This window comes from Malurus melanocephalus, unplaced genomic scaffold (assembly GCF_030028575.1).
Source record: "Malurus melanocephalus ecotype Western Australia unplaced genomic scaffold, MMel_1.1 scaffold_29, whole genome shotgun sequence".
NCBI lineage: Eukaryota > Metazoa > Chordata > Aves > Passeriformes > Maluridae > Malurus > Malurus melanocephalus.
Window position 1 is genome coordinate 959,005 of NW_026623261.1, and position 15,852 is coordinate 974,856.

Genomic DNA, 15,852 nt, shown 5'->3' on the forward strand with positions numbered 1-15,852 from the left:
ACAGAGTTGCTGTATGGCTCTTACCTGCTTCATAGGTAGGTAGGTGTGGGAACATTTTTCTGAAGCATTTTTTTTTTTTGAGTTTTGATCATTCTCAGTGCTTCTGTCTGAACTATTTCTAGTTACACCACTTCTTTCTTGAACTGTGGTACCTTAAGGGGACATTGTACTTCAGCTGAGACTTCTGGCAGTACTGCATAGAGCAGAGGAATTGTTTCATATATATTACAGACTATATTTCTGCATGTGTGTCCCAGTATGCTATTTGCTTTCTTTGTGATATGACACTGTTTACATTCAGCTGTGAATTACCACTGCTGCCTAAGGGCCCTTTTCTTCTTACTCTCTGGATTTGTATGCTGCTGCCTTCATGTGGTGTTTTGCATTTTCCCCTTTGATTTTTTTCTTGCTGGTTTACAGAAACCCACAGGAACCTTCTCGGCCTTTGGCCACAGCCTTTTGAGAGGCTTKTCCTTGTGCTTAGCTGAGGAAAGATACTGTGGGAGCTTCAGACCAGCCTCAGCAGAGCTTGTGCAATGGAACACATGTTTGTGCCAACAGCTTTATACAGAACTGTAAATCACTGTCACTGCTTGCACAAAAAAATCATGCAAAGACACCTTGACTGCAGATCTTTGTCACTGTATTAAAAAATCCAGTTAAAAKCTGTTTAAGACAATACACAATGGTGTCGATACACTCTCTAAGTAATCCTCTGTACAATTTGCCTGTTGGCTTATTCCATGCCCAGAATATCCACTTTTCAAATTAATATTGAAATTCTTTATGATACTGTCAACTGTTCTTCAAAACATGGCAGTTATTACTCTTCCACAGGGGGAGATGGCTGAATGATGAGGAGGATGCTTCTGCAGCTCCCCCTTGTAGCAATAAATAATAAAATGCATGGTGCTGCTACTGTGATTTTTTATGAAGTAACATTTCAGTAAAACTGGCTACAAAACACACTAAGTATGATTTATAGGCCTGAAATTATGACTGTTCAGGATTCCTGAGTGATGGATTATTTATTCTTGCAGTCAGAAGACAAAGCTTTCTATATTGAAAAATAGCTGATGCCTCTTTAATTACAGCCTAGGTACAATGTGCACATTGTGCTTTTTAACCACCCACTGACAGACACTAAAGTGCAGTGGACCYGCATTTCCTAATGTATGAAATTGCTCCTAGGATTCTGCAGGACCCATGAGAAAATTGCAAAGAATTCTTACTTATCCCTGAGCAAGTCTGTCTCGGCTGAATAAAACTTCTAAGTCATTCTAAAAGCTTCATTCTTAAGATCTTATATTGAGATGACCCCCTAATGGTGCACCAGAATTTCAGCTTAAGGTGCCCAGCTGATTTTCAAATGCTTACTTTTAATTATCATGCTTTTCTTTCCCCTCCGATTAATTTTGAAAATGTAAGTCTCTGGGTGCATGTGCTTAAGAAATTGTCTTGTGTTGACATTTCTCCCTCGTATAAAAAAGGAAAACAAACCAAAACAAGAATTTGATATCTCAAGCAAGATTTCCACTGCCATGAGAATACTTGGTGTTCTTTTTATTTCCCTCTAAGCAGCAAGCACAATATGTCTAGACTTCAGTAATGCACTTGGCACAGCAAATGTAAGGTTGTAGGAAACAGGCTGTGAAAAGAAACCACAGATGAGGGATGCTAATTACCTCGTTTGATGCACTACTGGAGCTCAGATAATGCCAGCAAGGTAAAAGGATTCATAAAGAGTAGAATATGTGCTCTTGCTCGAGATTATTCAGGAAGCTATCACCAAAAGACGCTACAAAGATGATTTGTCAGGATGGAGAGTAGCAGGTGGCTCAGCCCTCGCTATTCACTAACTATAATATAAACAACTTAATWAACATTCAAGAAGACTGTTCATTTATTACAAATCCCCATTAGGAAGTGAGCTGAGCATCTGTAGTAAAGAGAATAATATAGAAATAGCACAATGTATTCCAAAGGTGTAGAAATGGGCCAAATCTGTAGCCCCCAAGGTCAGGCTCTATTCTTTGAGTTCATTTCAAAGATGACTACAAGAAACCAAAATGCGTGACTGATTTCCCACAGGTTTTCAACGTGTTTTAAACTATAATTGTGGCTCATCTAATATCCTCCCCCTTTCAGATATTCCYCCTCTATCAGCTGTCAGAGGGGTTTGATCCAAAATGCAATCTCCATCTCTGACTCCAGTCACACACATGAGTATATGAGGCAGCCAAATCACGCAATCTTGTCCTCAGTAGAACTGGGTTAGTTATCCTSCATGTGGCACATCTACAGAAGGCAGGGGCTGGTGGGTAGAAAAGTGTTTTAGAAAGAAGTCACTAGAATCTGGAAAAAATAGAAACTCTGTGAGTGGTCAAAGTCACTCTTCAGTGGAAGGGACACACTAGAAGAGCAGTAATATCTCAGACATTTTTAGTGAATAGAATGACAGCAGGATATAAGCATCTGCCATGGGAGACATCATCACCAACCGTGACAGAATTGTACTCTTCAGACACTGTTCAAAAAAATCTCGTGATCTAAAAATAGACTGATACATCCTTGCTCATTATTTGGTCTCTGGTTTGCAAAGCCAGATGCTTTTTTGTCAGCTAGTGCAGGAGTAACAGTGGAGGGAAAGGGTTGATAAAAGGATGACCATGARTTTATTATTTTGGACAAATTTTCAATAACTAGCAGGGATATGCTGTTATCCATCAGTGTATTGTGGACATAGTTTACATAGGGACATTTTTAGGCTCCTCCTGCTGTCTGGAACTATAAATCCTGTTTCCAGAGAACAGAATTATTAGAGTAGCTATAGGACAGATTCCATTGTCATTTAMTCACTGGAGGTTTCTTTTATGAACAAAGCACCACTGTGAAAAATAACCTCCTTTGCTATTTGGAATTGTGCTTTTGCTGTAAGATGTTTTTCAGTTTCTGCCATTGTTCAACTTTGACAGCAGACTAAACCAATACATCATTTCTTATAGAAAAAATGAACACAGCCCTGAGCTGATTATGCTGATTTTCATATGAAATATTATCCACATTTTCCTTTTTCATGGCAGCTTGCTTTATGAACTGCTATATATTTAAACAGTACATGAATGATATAGTWAGGATAGCACCATTTGTAAAACCAGGTATTTTGTGCTATAGCATAAAGTATGAAGGGGAACTGCCCTCCTGTTTTTSAGTCACAAAAATTCTAAATCACAARAGCAATTCCTTAATATCCTGCTCTGGGAAAACACCTGCTTCACTAGTGCAAGGTATTGGTCGCTGTGCTGGATCCMATTGGATAATGTCTGTATGAGCATCYGTGGAACTTTAATAACCTGTTTAGACGCAGGTGTACTGGAGTAGACTGTAAATGAGTAGAGATTACTTCATGCATAGATTAAACAGTAGTGAGAGCCTGTTTTTCAGCTTTTTGCTTATCTGCACCCAGACAGCACTCTGTTCCTTCTCTGCATTAATTTGTCTCATCTCTGGTTTCTTTCAATATGAATATCAAGAACTAAATTGATTGAATCCCATTGGGCTCATTCTAGGATTATTTATCCTAGTGCTTTATTCCCTTTATACAAGAAAATGTGGTTGCTGTTACTAGTTCAATTTTGTTCACATCCTCCTTTTAAAGGTGACAGGCCAGCTGATAACCTTTTTCTCTCCTGTCCTTGCTATATTGCCTCGTATTTTTGTGCTRCCTGCAGAATTTGTTCTACTCCACAGTAGTGACTACAAAAGAAGTTGTGCTGYCAGTTTTATCCAAGAGATACTGCTCACCCTACCCCCCTTTCCCCAGGCTGAGGTTCCATAAGTACAGATGAGTGTACTAGTAAGACTTTCTGGTTTCACTTTATTTTATATATGGACATTGTTAATACTCTGAAACACTGTATAGACACTATCAASAGGAATTTCAACTGCAGATGAAAACACAGAAATTTCTGGGTCAAACCAATCAATGGGTGTTCTTGCTTCTCAAATGCAATTWGCATTCCAGACCTGAAAGGGCAGGCCTAAACCTACCAAGTGTATCACAGTGAAGTTAGGAGATGAAGATGTAAGGGACAGATGGGTTATTAAAATGGTGAACAAACATGCTGACTTAACTTCTCTTTAAATGATGTCAAGATATTGCAAMATACTAGGAAGAATCTAACCCCCCATTAACAAGAGGTCACATGGGAAAATTGAGGATATGTAACTACAGAATGTGCTTGCTTGTAAGAGTGCAAGATCTTTAATGAATAAGCTTTGAGCTAAATAACAGCAGTGAAGTAGCAGTTCTGAGCYAGAAAATCTGACCAAGCCCTTGTTGATGGACTTGGGAAAAGACTGAAGCTGCAGCTGATGCTTGCAGAATGTTGCTTTGAGGAGTAGCTCCCATGATCAGCTGTTATGTCACCCTATGCAGAGGTTTTGTGTTTGGATTTGTGCAACTTCATGTGAACCATGCAAGCTAAACCCAGTGCTGTCTCTGCAAATAACAATGCACAGCAATTAAGTGCAAGTGTCATGGTAAATTCATGCTGCATCAGAAAGTTAAGCCTTCAATAACTTTCAGAGCCTAAAACCACAGAAACAAGAAATAATTATAGTGACTCATGAGGGTTATAGAGGAATTCTTCTGAATTATTAACAAGATTCATGTGCTACTTTCCCATCAGCACATCAACCACAAGTACCCAGAGGCTGTTGGTAGAGACACAGGACCWTCATTGTGGGGGATGACTGGTGGTGACGATGGTCCCATTCTGCTGATGGGTCCTTCTGCTGCCACTTTGCTACAGGGCACAGCAAAACCTGTCATTTATTTAGTGCATTGGTCAGCCTGACAACTCTGCTRTGGTGGCTCAGAATAAAGCTGCTGGGACAAATTCAGTGGAGAGTTCAGCAGTTCAGCACTTAAACTCTTTAACACTGGATTCCCTTATTCGGATCTTCAGGTGAGAAAACAAGCTACAGCTTGGTCAGACAGGTCTGAGGCCTGGGATGTAATAGTTGTTTGCATTTTTCTGTCTCTTTGTTACTGATGACAATTCCTTGAACAGCTTAACCCAGAAGTAACACTGTCAGAAATTATCTACTGGCCTTAACTGATAATTAATATTTTATTTCAGATATATTCTTTAATAATTAGCACACTATGAATTTGGCTTATAATTAACGTCTAACGAATGTCTATAATATATAATAAATGTTATCATTAATGTCTATTCAATTCAGGTGCCATTTTAAGAAAAGCTGTTCATAATTCCCTGGGACTTGCTTAAAATTGACTCTTGGGATTTTGAGATATTTTTTAATTGGGAAACAATTTTCAGGGAAGGAGTTCACACAGATTTAGCCACAGCTACTACTACTTAATCAGACCTTCTCCATAAGGTACTATGAGTTCTCACTAGATCTCACTAGCAGGCAAGATCATTGACTCCTGATTTTATACATTTATTACTGGGTGGGCAAAAGGTGTCTTTGCAATACTCTTGGCCTACAAAGGTCCATATTCTCCTTCAGTTTCTTGGGAGTCTCAACTGAGTAGTTCACCTACCAGCAGGGAAATCTACGTTCTGTGCCAGGACTTAAGAAAATTTCAGTTGGCCAAATGAATTGGATGTACTTTTCAGTGCTTCCCCATGGCTATAGGCAATATTATCAAACATTATTCTGTGTGGTAGGAAGCAACATGACAGCAACTTCCTTGATCATTTCTAGGAAAGAGATAACACGGTTTTTCAGCTACTAATGTTATAAATTATTACTGCCATGGACCGAAATCTGTTTACATTTTTATCCTTTTCTGAAAGGTGACAGTATTTCAAGTCCTGCTCTTGGTAAGACAGACTTGTCACTGCCTCTTGCATAAGCAGGGAATTTGTAATAAAGGTTTGTGACAGTGTGTAACACAACTCACATTTGTAACTTAAATTATCTTCTTTTCCTTTCTCCTTTTTTTCCCTCAGCTTGTAGTTCTTGAACTACTGGATGCTGCTTTTCTAGTCTTCTGTTTGTCTTTGCAAATAAATGGCATTCCTTTTGCTCCAAGTATTGTAGTACAGAATAACTGAGATCAGGAACGTTCTGCGTATAACATCTAGATTTCCTTTTTCCTTTTTTTTTTTTTTTTAATTCCTCTCTGAACGCTCTTGTTCATTTTTATAGATTTTGTTTGTGCTTCTATCAAAAGCCATTCTCCCATACCAAAACCCCTTGCCATTTAGTTTCTATATTTAATTAAGGCAGGGAAAACCCATAATCCTACTGGTTAGTTTTAAGAATTGCAGACAAAGCTTCCCTGAATTCAGCTATTCATGTGGTCCAGCTGCTGACCTAGTTTGCTGAATCCAAGTAGGGATGTTTCATCTGGCCAAAAACCTATCCTTGGAGGAAGTAAATTGAACAGTAAATTCTTCCCAAGCAGCTGAACATCCCTGCCTGCCCACCAGCACTGCAGACAGAAGAGTGACTGCAGCTGCAGGAGAGGGTTTGAAGCACTGGGTTCCACTTTCTGTTGTGATGCCAGCACCTCTCAGCCCAGAACTGCRACTTGCACCTCAATCTTCTGGTGCCAGCTTTTGAGTCTGGCAGCATGAGGATTTCTCCTTTGCTCTCTCTACATGCCTTTAGCATCACCCAGAGCATCAGTCCTGCACACAGGCGCTGCACCCTCCGCTAGCCTGAGACCAGCTTCTCCTCAGCTGCTTCTGCCCACAAGGAATTTGGAAGGAGGAGGAATTTGACTGCTGCTGCTACAAGCAGTAGTGGGAAACTGAGACCAGCTCACTCTGGAGGAGGATTTAGGCAAGTTGTGCAATGGAGTTGGGAGCTCACAAATCCCTGCTCCAGTCTCCCACTGCTAGGTGGCCCTCCCAGGCACTCAGGACACCCTGCTTTGCTGTCTCACCCGTTCAGACTCCATTGGSTGTGAGGAGTGTTGCATGTATATGATGCCCATTTCTGTAAAATTCAGCCTTTCAGTCTTCTCGATTTTTTTTTTAAATGCATAATAAATGTACTAAATCAGGAACAGATTACAGAAAAATTTTGATTAATTCTCATGAATGTTGGAGGGAAACTGTGGGAGCCTTAAACATCATGTGGTTAGACTACTGCATCTACATGTATCACTAGAAACAAAGGTCTTACAAAGCAAGCTGTAGTAAACCATCCTACATTGCTGTCTGGAGGATTAGGATGTTCCTCAGAAAGTCACTGAAATCTGTCACTCAGGTGTCCTCAGCCTTAGAGAGGGGTTTCAATGTTGGGCAGTGTCTTTTTGAAGGTCAGACTCACTGAAAGAAACAGAAATTGTGAAGAGGGAGAGAAATTGACTGGGAAAGTTCATCTGCAACCTGTTCTAGTCCACACTCCACAGTGGGCAGGCTGCTACCCCTGTGACAGCTGTCATTGGGCAAAGCATGRCAACAGGACACATGGTGTGAGGTATGTTGGTTCCTCTACATGTTTCTGTAAAGACTTTTTGTAAAAACTTTCTGTAAGTCCATTTCTGGGCAGCAAGTCAGCATAACCTGTGTTTCACTGATGGACTGTTCTAGGCTCGAACATATGCAAAATGGTGCTACAGGATTTGGTTTGGCCTCTGACCAGGGAAGATTTTCACCTCTGCTATCAGAGARAAGAACCAGAATAAGAATTTAAGTAAAATTGGACAGCAGTTTGTAATTTCTATACTTCTATAGATTTATTGTTGTGGATACTGTTTTGCTAGATGCACAGTATTGCGTCTAAGTCCCCTTCTGTCTGTGCAGCTATGAAATTATTCCCTTCCCCAGTAGAAAAAGTGATACCATCACTGTGAAAAATACATACTTACATGATCTATTTTTCTGGTTTTTATTAACTCAACGTTGTCTCCTACAAATACGATTTTGTCATTCACCAGAAGATTTGAAATGTAGACTTAAGTTACACATAGGTATAAAAAGCATAAAACAGCACACACGGTACCACTGTTTAGACCAGAAAACATTGTGCTGTCCACAGATAAGAGTGGTATTCAAGCTCAGCTCAGTTGCCTTCTGACTCAGGGATTCGGTCTTCAAAGCTGCAGATGCTTCTGCTTCTTATCCCTCAGCAGCTGGAGCTCTGATGGCTTTCTCCTGATGTTTCTGGGAAAACACAGGGCAATCCCTTCCTGCTCCACCAGAGGTTGTAATACCTTGGGCTCCTACTGGCTCTTCAGAAATGTTTTCCTCCTTCTCTTAATTATGTACAATATATGAAGGGATACGATTTTTGTCTTTGATTTAGACATATCTCTTGTCTCATACTTAAACAATAACTTGAAAAATATTTTACAAAGAAAAGGAACATTGTTCATCTGAATGGCATTCATTATTATATTGCTATATTTTATACCCTATTATTAATATATACAAAATTTCTTAATTGCCTTTTACAGATGCATGGAAGCATATAATATAACAGTTTTAAAGTATCCCATCTTTAGTTTTTTTTTCCCTTGGCTCATGTCAATCTCTTTAATAAACTATGGTTGTTTGGAGAATATAGGAAGTATTTGGAATGTTGTTTAAAGTTTAATAATAACTGGTAGCATTGTCCATTTGCGGCCTGAATGGCTGGAACACCTGTCAGGGCGATCTGGTAGAGATAGCAGCATCATAAGACTTAAACAATCATGGAGGGCCATTAATGTGCAGTGTCAACRGGTGCCAGGTCCTGTTCTTTGTTTGGGGCTTTCCTTTTCTTCGGCTGCGTTTTGTTGTTGTTTTCCCTCTGTTCTCGGTTTTGTCTTCGGGCTGCTCKCCCTTTGCTTTCCTGTCTTGTCTCCTTGCTTTCGTCTTTGTTGGACTTTTTTCTTTTCTCCTCCCTATTTTTTTTCCCTGAAAAAAAAAAAAAAAATGATGGCACATTAGAAGATTGCTCAGAATACTGCAATTTCTGAGTCACTCACTTTGCCATAAACTGTGAAACCAGCCCTGGCTTAGCACTTCCCGTTAGGAGCCAGACACTACTATTAGTATTTGAAAATGTCAAATCACCACACCTGCATCCCAGGGGATTCTTGGTATTGCAACATGAATCCCATAGCAAAGTGTTTGCTCCAGCACAGTATGTGATGGTCTTCASACTAAAATGCAGCATCTCGAGTAAAACTTTAGACAATTGTAACAAAATTAAGTATTCAAGCACCTTATTGCTTTAAATAAGGTAAGGGGTTGAGGATTTTGTTGCTGCTACAGACCTCTCCAATAAAGCATCTCATCCCCTTAGGAACATTAAAACATTGTATATTGGCTGTGATGATATTATAGAATGCATTTGATGATATTATAGAATGCTTGCATGTAAAGAAGAAATTCTTTATGCTGAGTGTGGTGTGGCACTGCCCACAGAAGCTGTGGATACCTTATCCCTGGAATTCTTTAAGGTCAGGCTGGATGGGGCTCTGAGCAACCTGATCTAGTGAAAGATGTTGCTACCCATGGCAGGGATGATCTTCAAAGATCCCTTCCACACAAAACATTTCTGTGAKTCTATGATTCTATTTCTTCTATTTGCTTTACAAACAAGAGCAGGAATGACATTGACTTGAACTTGTAAGTACACACAAGCCTAAACCAGATTTTTGTGTATCTGTATCCTAAAACAGATATGGAGCTATGCAGCTGAAATTCACCTGTGGTTAAATGAATCCCACTGATATCTTCAAAGGCAACCTCGCTGGACTCTTTCATGATAGAAAATCATACTGACCCATATGCTTTCTTACATGGAGAAATTTCTGGACAAGTATTGAAAAACRTCTGGCTAAACTCTCTTTCATGATATCCCTATAGTGGTACTAGTGWAAGTAATCTATCCTTCCTTGTTAGAGAAAGAATACTTTTTGTTTTTAAATATCAATAGGCATAATCCAGGCTTTCCTACACCGGTGTAAGGGCAGTTCCACAAATCTGGCAATAGCTCTTGCTGTTGAGGGTGCTGAGTGGAGGGATTTTTGCCCATTCCTGACTCAAAACCAAAGATGGAGCTTTTTGACACCTCACTGGGCTCTATGGGGGTATGTCACAGTGAGTGAGTAGGTGCAGGGGAATTGGTTTTGTTATGAGAACAGATAACCATCCAAGAACAAGCAGGTCAGATAAAGGGAGAGAGATTCAGAGGAGATGAAGAGAATGCAGAAAGCAAGAAGCAAGACCAAGATGTGAGAATATGCTGTATCTTCTTCTTGTCRTGTATGAGATTATTTTACAGCTTCTCCATTCTTTAACACCACTGTGTGGAATCAGAGCAAGGGAAAGTTTGGATATGCACATTAATTCAAGGAGGGACCAATGTCTACCTTTATCATTTGTAGTTTTTGAGACATGCAATAAACATTTGCATGTAAATTGAAACCTTAAATTTGAGGGAAGCAGTCAGAGATTACCTGAATATACACCCCCATACCTGCAGAATCCTTCTCTGAATTTGTCAATGCCATCTAAGATGTACAGAGGTGAGCAGGGGACACAGAACAGACATGGGAGGCTCTGCAGCAGCCACCACCACTGGAGAACTGGGAGAGCTCCATGCAGAACTAAGGCTGCATCTTACCCAGCTGYAATGCTGTCTCTTACTAATGGATAAATGACAGTATGAGATTTCATTCCAGCGGTTTGTAAATACAGTTGGCCCAAGATGAAATGTTATTTGAATGGAAACTGTCCAGACATTCAGTGTTTGACATTACTCACTTGGTGATTAGCCAAAATCATTCAGCTGTGATTTCCCAGCCACAGTTCTTTATGTTGGAATGACATGTCATGGTTTACCATTCAGTCATGGACCAGGATGTATGTATTTATATGTGTGTGGATATACTAAGAATAAGATATCTTTGTCTAGCTAGAGACTTATCTAGGCATGGTTTTACTGTTTCTGTTTTAATCAAAAGCAGTAAAGCYATGTTGTTGTCTTTGCAAGTGACAAGGAAAACTGATCTCTGGAAAATACTTCAAACTATATCCTAATTCTCTTCTGCTCTGAGGACAGCTCTTTTGCAGTCCTCTATGTAGTTTTGTACATGGTTTAATGCTACCACCTCCATTCTGTTGCCATTTGTGAAAAGATCTCCCTCTAGACCTTTGCTGTTATGGTAAAGCAATACAGCATAGAAAGGCCATCTTTGCTGATTCTTTAGTTCCTCTCACTACTATCGTTAATAACGGCAAATTTTCTATGACAGTATAATGTTACTCCCCCCAGTCAGTCCTTGTTTCAGTTGAGACCCAAGAAAAGACTCTACCAGCAGCTCTCCACTACCACTGGGTTATAGCTGGAGCCCCATTCTTGTGWACATTGYCCTTCMTGTTCRTATCCCTTCYCTYTTTTTCCCAGAGCCTTTTTCCTGARTATTTTTTCTTCTTTCTTCTACTTGATGAAACCCAATCCATAGCAGCACATTCTGAGCACCAGATAYTGTGGAAATTCATTGGAAATTTGGGCATTTGGCTAGCTGTGAAATGAAAAGTGCAAAAAATTACATGGGCCATTACATTTGCAAGTAATCTCTGAATAAGAGATGGCCTTTCAGTACTTAAAGAGAGCTTACAAAAAAGATGAAGAACGATTTTTTTTTTTTATAGACAGATAGTGATAGGACAAGGGGGAGTAGTTTGGAACCAAAAGAGAAGAGATCTGGATTAGATGTTAGGAAGAAATTATTAATGTGAGGGTGGTGAGAAGCTGAAACAAGTTGTCTAGAGAAGCTGTGGATGTCCCATTCCTGGAAGTGTTTATGGCCAGTTTGGATGGGGCTTTAAACAACCTGGTCTTGTGGCAGGTGCTCCTGCCCATGGCAGGGAGKTTRGAAATAGATGACCTTCAAGGCCTTTTCCAACCCAAACTATTCTGTTTCTATGAACTACCTTGCCTTTGAAGACGAAAATGCAAAGCCATTATTAAAACTGGAACTCAGTAAACGATGCACTAGCATGACTTGGAGGAGAATATTCTCCCAAAAATTCCAATTTCCTTTACGAATAATACTCTCTTTATAAAATTGTCCCGGGTTAAAGCACACAACACTTTATCCGTGTGCCCATGTTTCGTCTCTGTCCCTGTCGGTGCCTYTCCCGGGCCGCGCTGCAGTGCCGGTGCCGCCCGCGCGGGGGCGCCGCGGTTCCGCGCCATTCGGGATCTGTTCCCGCTGTTCCCGGGAGCCCGCGGGGAGCGGCTCCTCCCGTGCCCTTCCTGCCCGTGTACCGCCCGTCTGCGCTTTATTCTGCCTGCCGTGACCTTTCCCGGTGGGTCACGGCATTCTTACTGCGATGCACTAACGTTACTAACTTTTTTTTTTTTTTTTAAATTTTTTTTTTTTTTTTAATTAATTACCTAGGATAACTCTTTTCAGACAGGAGATAATTAAACATTTTCCAGTACAGTGTTTTGTTCATGAAGACAATATACATAATATCAGAGAAGCATCCATGAGATTCTAATAGTTCTCTGATACTATATTTTGCAACTATTATTATAAATGCATATACKTATAAATATATATCTATTATAAATGTATAATACTTGCAATATATATTGCAATAAAGTAATTACTTGGTGTTAAAATAGCTTTTATGTTGGAACAAAAATTTTGTGCAGACAACTGTRCTGGAAGAATTGGTCTGCATGCAGRYATTGTCCAGTGAGTTTTCTGGTACACAGGAGATACTTTCCTGCTTCTAATAGTGGCAAATTTCTATATTGAAGAAGATCTAGAGAACTTGTAATAATTCTGAGAAGTGCAGTAGTTCAAATTAAATGCAGACATGAAATTAGTTTGGATAACAATATAATTACACGTGTAATCAGATTCAAGGTGCTGAGTTCTTGTTAACATATTTCATAGCCCCAGGCCAAAGACATTCCTATGTTTGTATTATGCAATCCATGTCTGAATACATCTATAAATACAGAAGCCAGSGTATTTTGGAGAAGCTTTTGCATTATCTCATCAGATGCAGTATTTCCACTAGGTCTATAGCTRTATTTTATGGATTACAGGGAGGAAGCATTGGCGGTGAAGCCCTGGGAGGCCTTGGTACTCAAGAACCCTTTGTGACAGACACTTACTCAGAAAATCATGACTGACATGGATTAACCATCGCAGGTGACAGATTTCATCTGCTTTAAGCATTATCCTTAATCCCACCTATTATATTCGGCTGTAATTATTACAGGGAACTCAGGCGCTGAAATCCCCAAACACCATAGGAAGACACAAAATCTGATTKTGCAAACTGCTTCMCTTTGATGGGCRGGGGAGGGAGGTGTTACAGGGTARGCCTCATGGAAACCCCARAGGGATGAGAATCTGGCATCASACATTTGTGATGATTGTATTTCTTTCATTACTCCCACGAAGAAATTTACCATGGGAGAGCAGAAGGGGCAAGAGGAGTCATGGAACTGTTCCTGTCRGGATGGCAGGCACTGATGTAATCGGCCCCTCTCTGGAAGGGTCCTGCTGCTTCTACTGTGCCTGTCACCGTGGACCACAAATCCTCCCCTGTGCACTGTAATAAGCTGAAGAGCTGTAATAAAAGATCACAAGCCAGTGCTGTAACGTGCCACAGTGTTCTTTCACACCCTCACAGCCTTGTCTGACCTCTTGGTGCTTTCCTGGCTGCTGCAGCACCCTCAGCACCAGTGCTGCTGTACCAGTCCTGTACCAGTGCTGCCCCAATCCCTCTGTACCCACAAGGTACAGGGACAAAACCTGCACATTAAGTACCTCTACGCTGTGTTGCTCTCCTTCCCACCTGTCTGCACCCTTCTCAGAGGTGTTTTTTGTCCTCTTAGACTAAAGGTTTGTCACACTTTCCTCATGATGTGACCTGGACAGCAACTGCATGACGCAAAGAAACCATGCTGAGCAAAGACACCGGGTAGAGGAGTGTGCCCCAGSCTCTGAACTCTCTTACTATAACTGTCAACAATAGTCATGCCATATTATGCAAATGAGTAGATCATTCTCATTTTCAAGAAAAGTGACACATTTTTTTTTCTGGAACATAGCCTGTAGCATGTACTCACAGTACTTGCCAAGATAACAATCTTCCAAACCCCCAGCTGCCCAGTGATGCAATGGACTTTCTCCTTTCGTTCCCAAGCCACAAGTGGCTGATTCATCTGGTATGTCTTTTTGAAGTTTAAACAGCATAACTTTTTTCACAGCAATCTTTTTTTTTTTTTYYCCCCTAGMTATTGTGGCCCTATTTTAGATTTCCGGGTAACCCGAGTGTGAGGGTCAACAACTTCAGAACAATCTGGATGATACACAACTTAGTGMATTTCCTGGCCTGCCTTTACTGCTGAAGATGACCCAAGTGCTAAAGAGATTATAGATAAAAATTTTAATGGATCTAAGGCCCAAAGACATTCAAGGAGCAAGTTACTTGGCYAAACCTACATTCTCCTGCTTTGGAGATGCATGGTGAAAACCTACCTGGCTTCCCATACCAGTCCAGATGGATACAGGTCTTAAGGCATGTGTCACATCCATAGTTCTGGGTGGGGATCTTGGGTAATCCAAGATACCTCCACGAGCTCAAAAAGCGGGCCCATGGGAATCTCATGAGGTTCAACAAGAYCGAGTACAAGGTGCTGCACTTGGGTTGGGACAACTCGCAGTAGCAGKACAGGCTGGGGGATGAGCAGATGGAGAGCAACCCTGCAGAGAAGGATTTGGGGGTGCTGCTGGACATGACCCAGCAATGGGCACTTCCAGGCCAGAAAGCCAAACATGTCCTGGGCTGCATCCAAAGCTTCTTGGCCAGCAGGACGAGGGAGGGATTCTGCTCCTCCTCTCTCTAAAGATCCCACCTGGAATACTWAATCCAGCTCTGGGGTCTCAGGTACAGATAGGACACAGGCTTGTTAGGACACCAGGATGATTAGAGGGATGGAGCACCTCTCCTATGAGGAAAGACTGAGAGGATTGGGATTGTTCAGCCTGGAAAAGAGATGGCTTTGGTGTAACCTAATTGCAGCCTGCCAGTATCTGAAGGAAGCCTATAAGATAAATGGAAAGGAACTTTTGACAAAGGCAGGTAGCGACAGGACGAGGGAGAGAGAATGTCTTTAAAATGAAAGTCAGTAGGTTTAGATTAGATCTCAGGAAGAAATTCTAGAWCTGGTTGTCCAGAGAAGTTGTGGCTGACCCATCCCTGGAAGTGTTCAAGGCCATGTTGGATGGAGCTTCAAAACTTGGTCTAGGGGAAGGTGTCCCTGCCCATGGCAGGAGGTTGGAACTGGATGATCTTTAAGGTCCTTTCTAATCCAAACCATCCTGTGATTCTGTGATGGTTCTATACCTCAAAGGCTATTGACACTCTGGTTGAGCAATTGTATTRTGGGACTTGGTGACCAACACACTTGATATGTGTCCTATCTCCTCTTAAAAATGGAAATACTTGTTTAGATGTAGACTTCAGATGTCTTTGTATGAGGATCCTTGAGATTCCTTTGCCTCTGAAAATAGAATCTGGACCACTAGATCACATTCACTGGAAAAATGTTCTTATTTACATTTTGTGTGCTAGCTTGTCCTTGCAAGAGCAGAGCTAAAAGAGGCACATTAGCAGGAACGAGAATATTGTTTCCAAATACAGAAATAGCTCAGGCCTGYGCCACAGCCACTTGCACAAAGCGGGCAGAGTGGAATGGGAGAAGGATGACCAGATTAGTTATGCCATCAGGAGATGCCAGTTTTGCTGCTRTAGGAGATAAGGAGAAAGCTGTATTCTGTTGGGTGTATGGGAAGGCWGAAGACATCATTCCTTCTGCTGTTGATTGGGAAATGAA

General features: G+C 40.9%; 1 protein-coding gene across 1 annotated transcript in view; it reads right to left on the minus strand.

Moving 5' to 3' along the window:
* Nucleotides 1–7,747: 7,747 nt before the first annotated feature.
* RSPO3 (R-spondin 3) overlaps nt 7,748–15,852 on the minus strand; it is a 60,423-nt gene continuing 52,318 nt past the window's right edge. Inside the window, exon 5 of the mRNA XM_057363603.1 lies at nt 7,748–8,888. Coding sequence (XP_057219586.1) covers nt 8,695–8,888 — 194 coding nt within the window. The 3' untranslated portion in view covers nt 7,748–8,694. The remainder of the gene's footprint in view (nt 8,889–15,852) is intronic.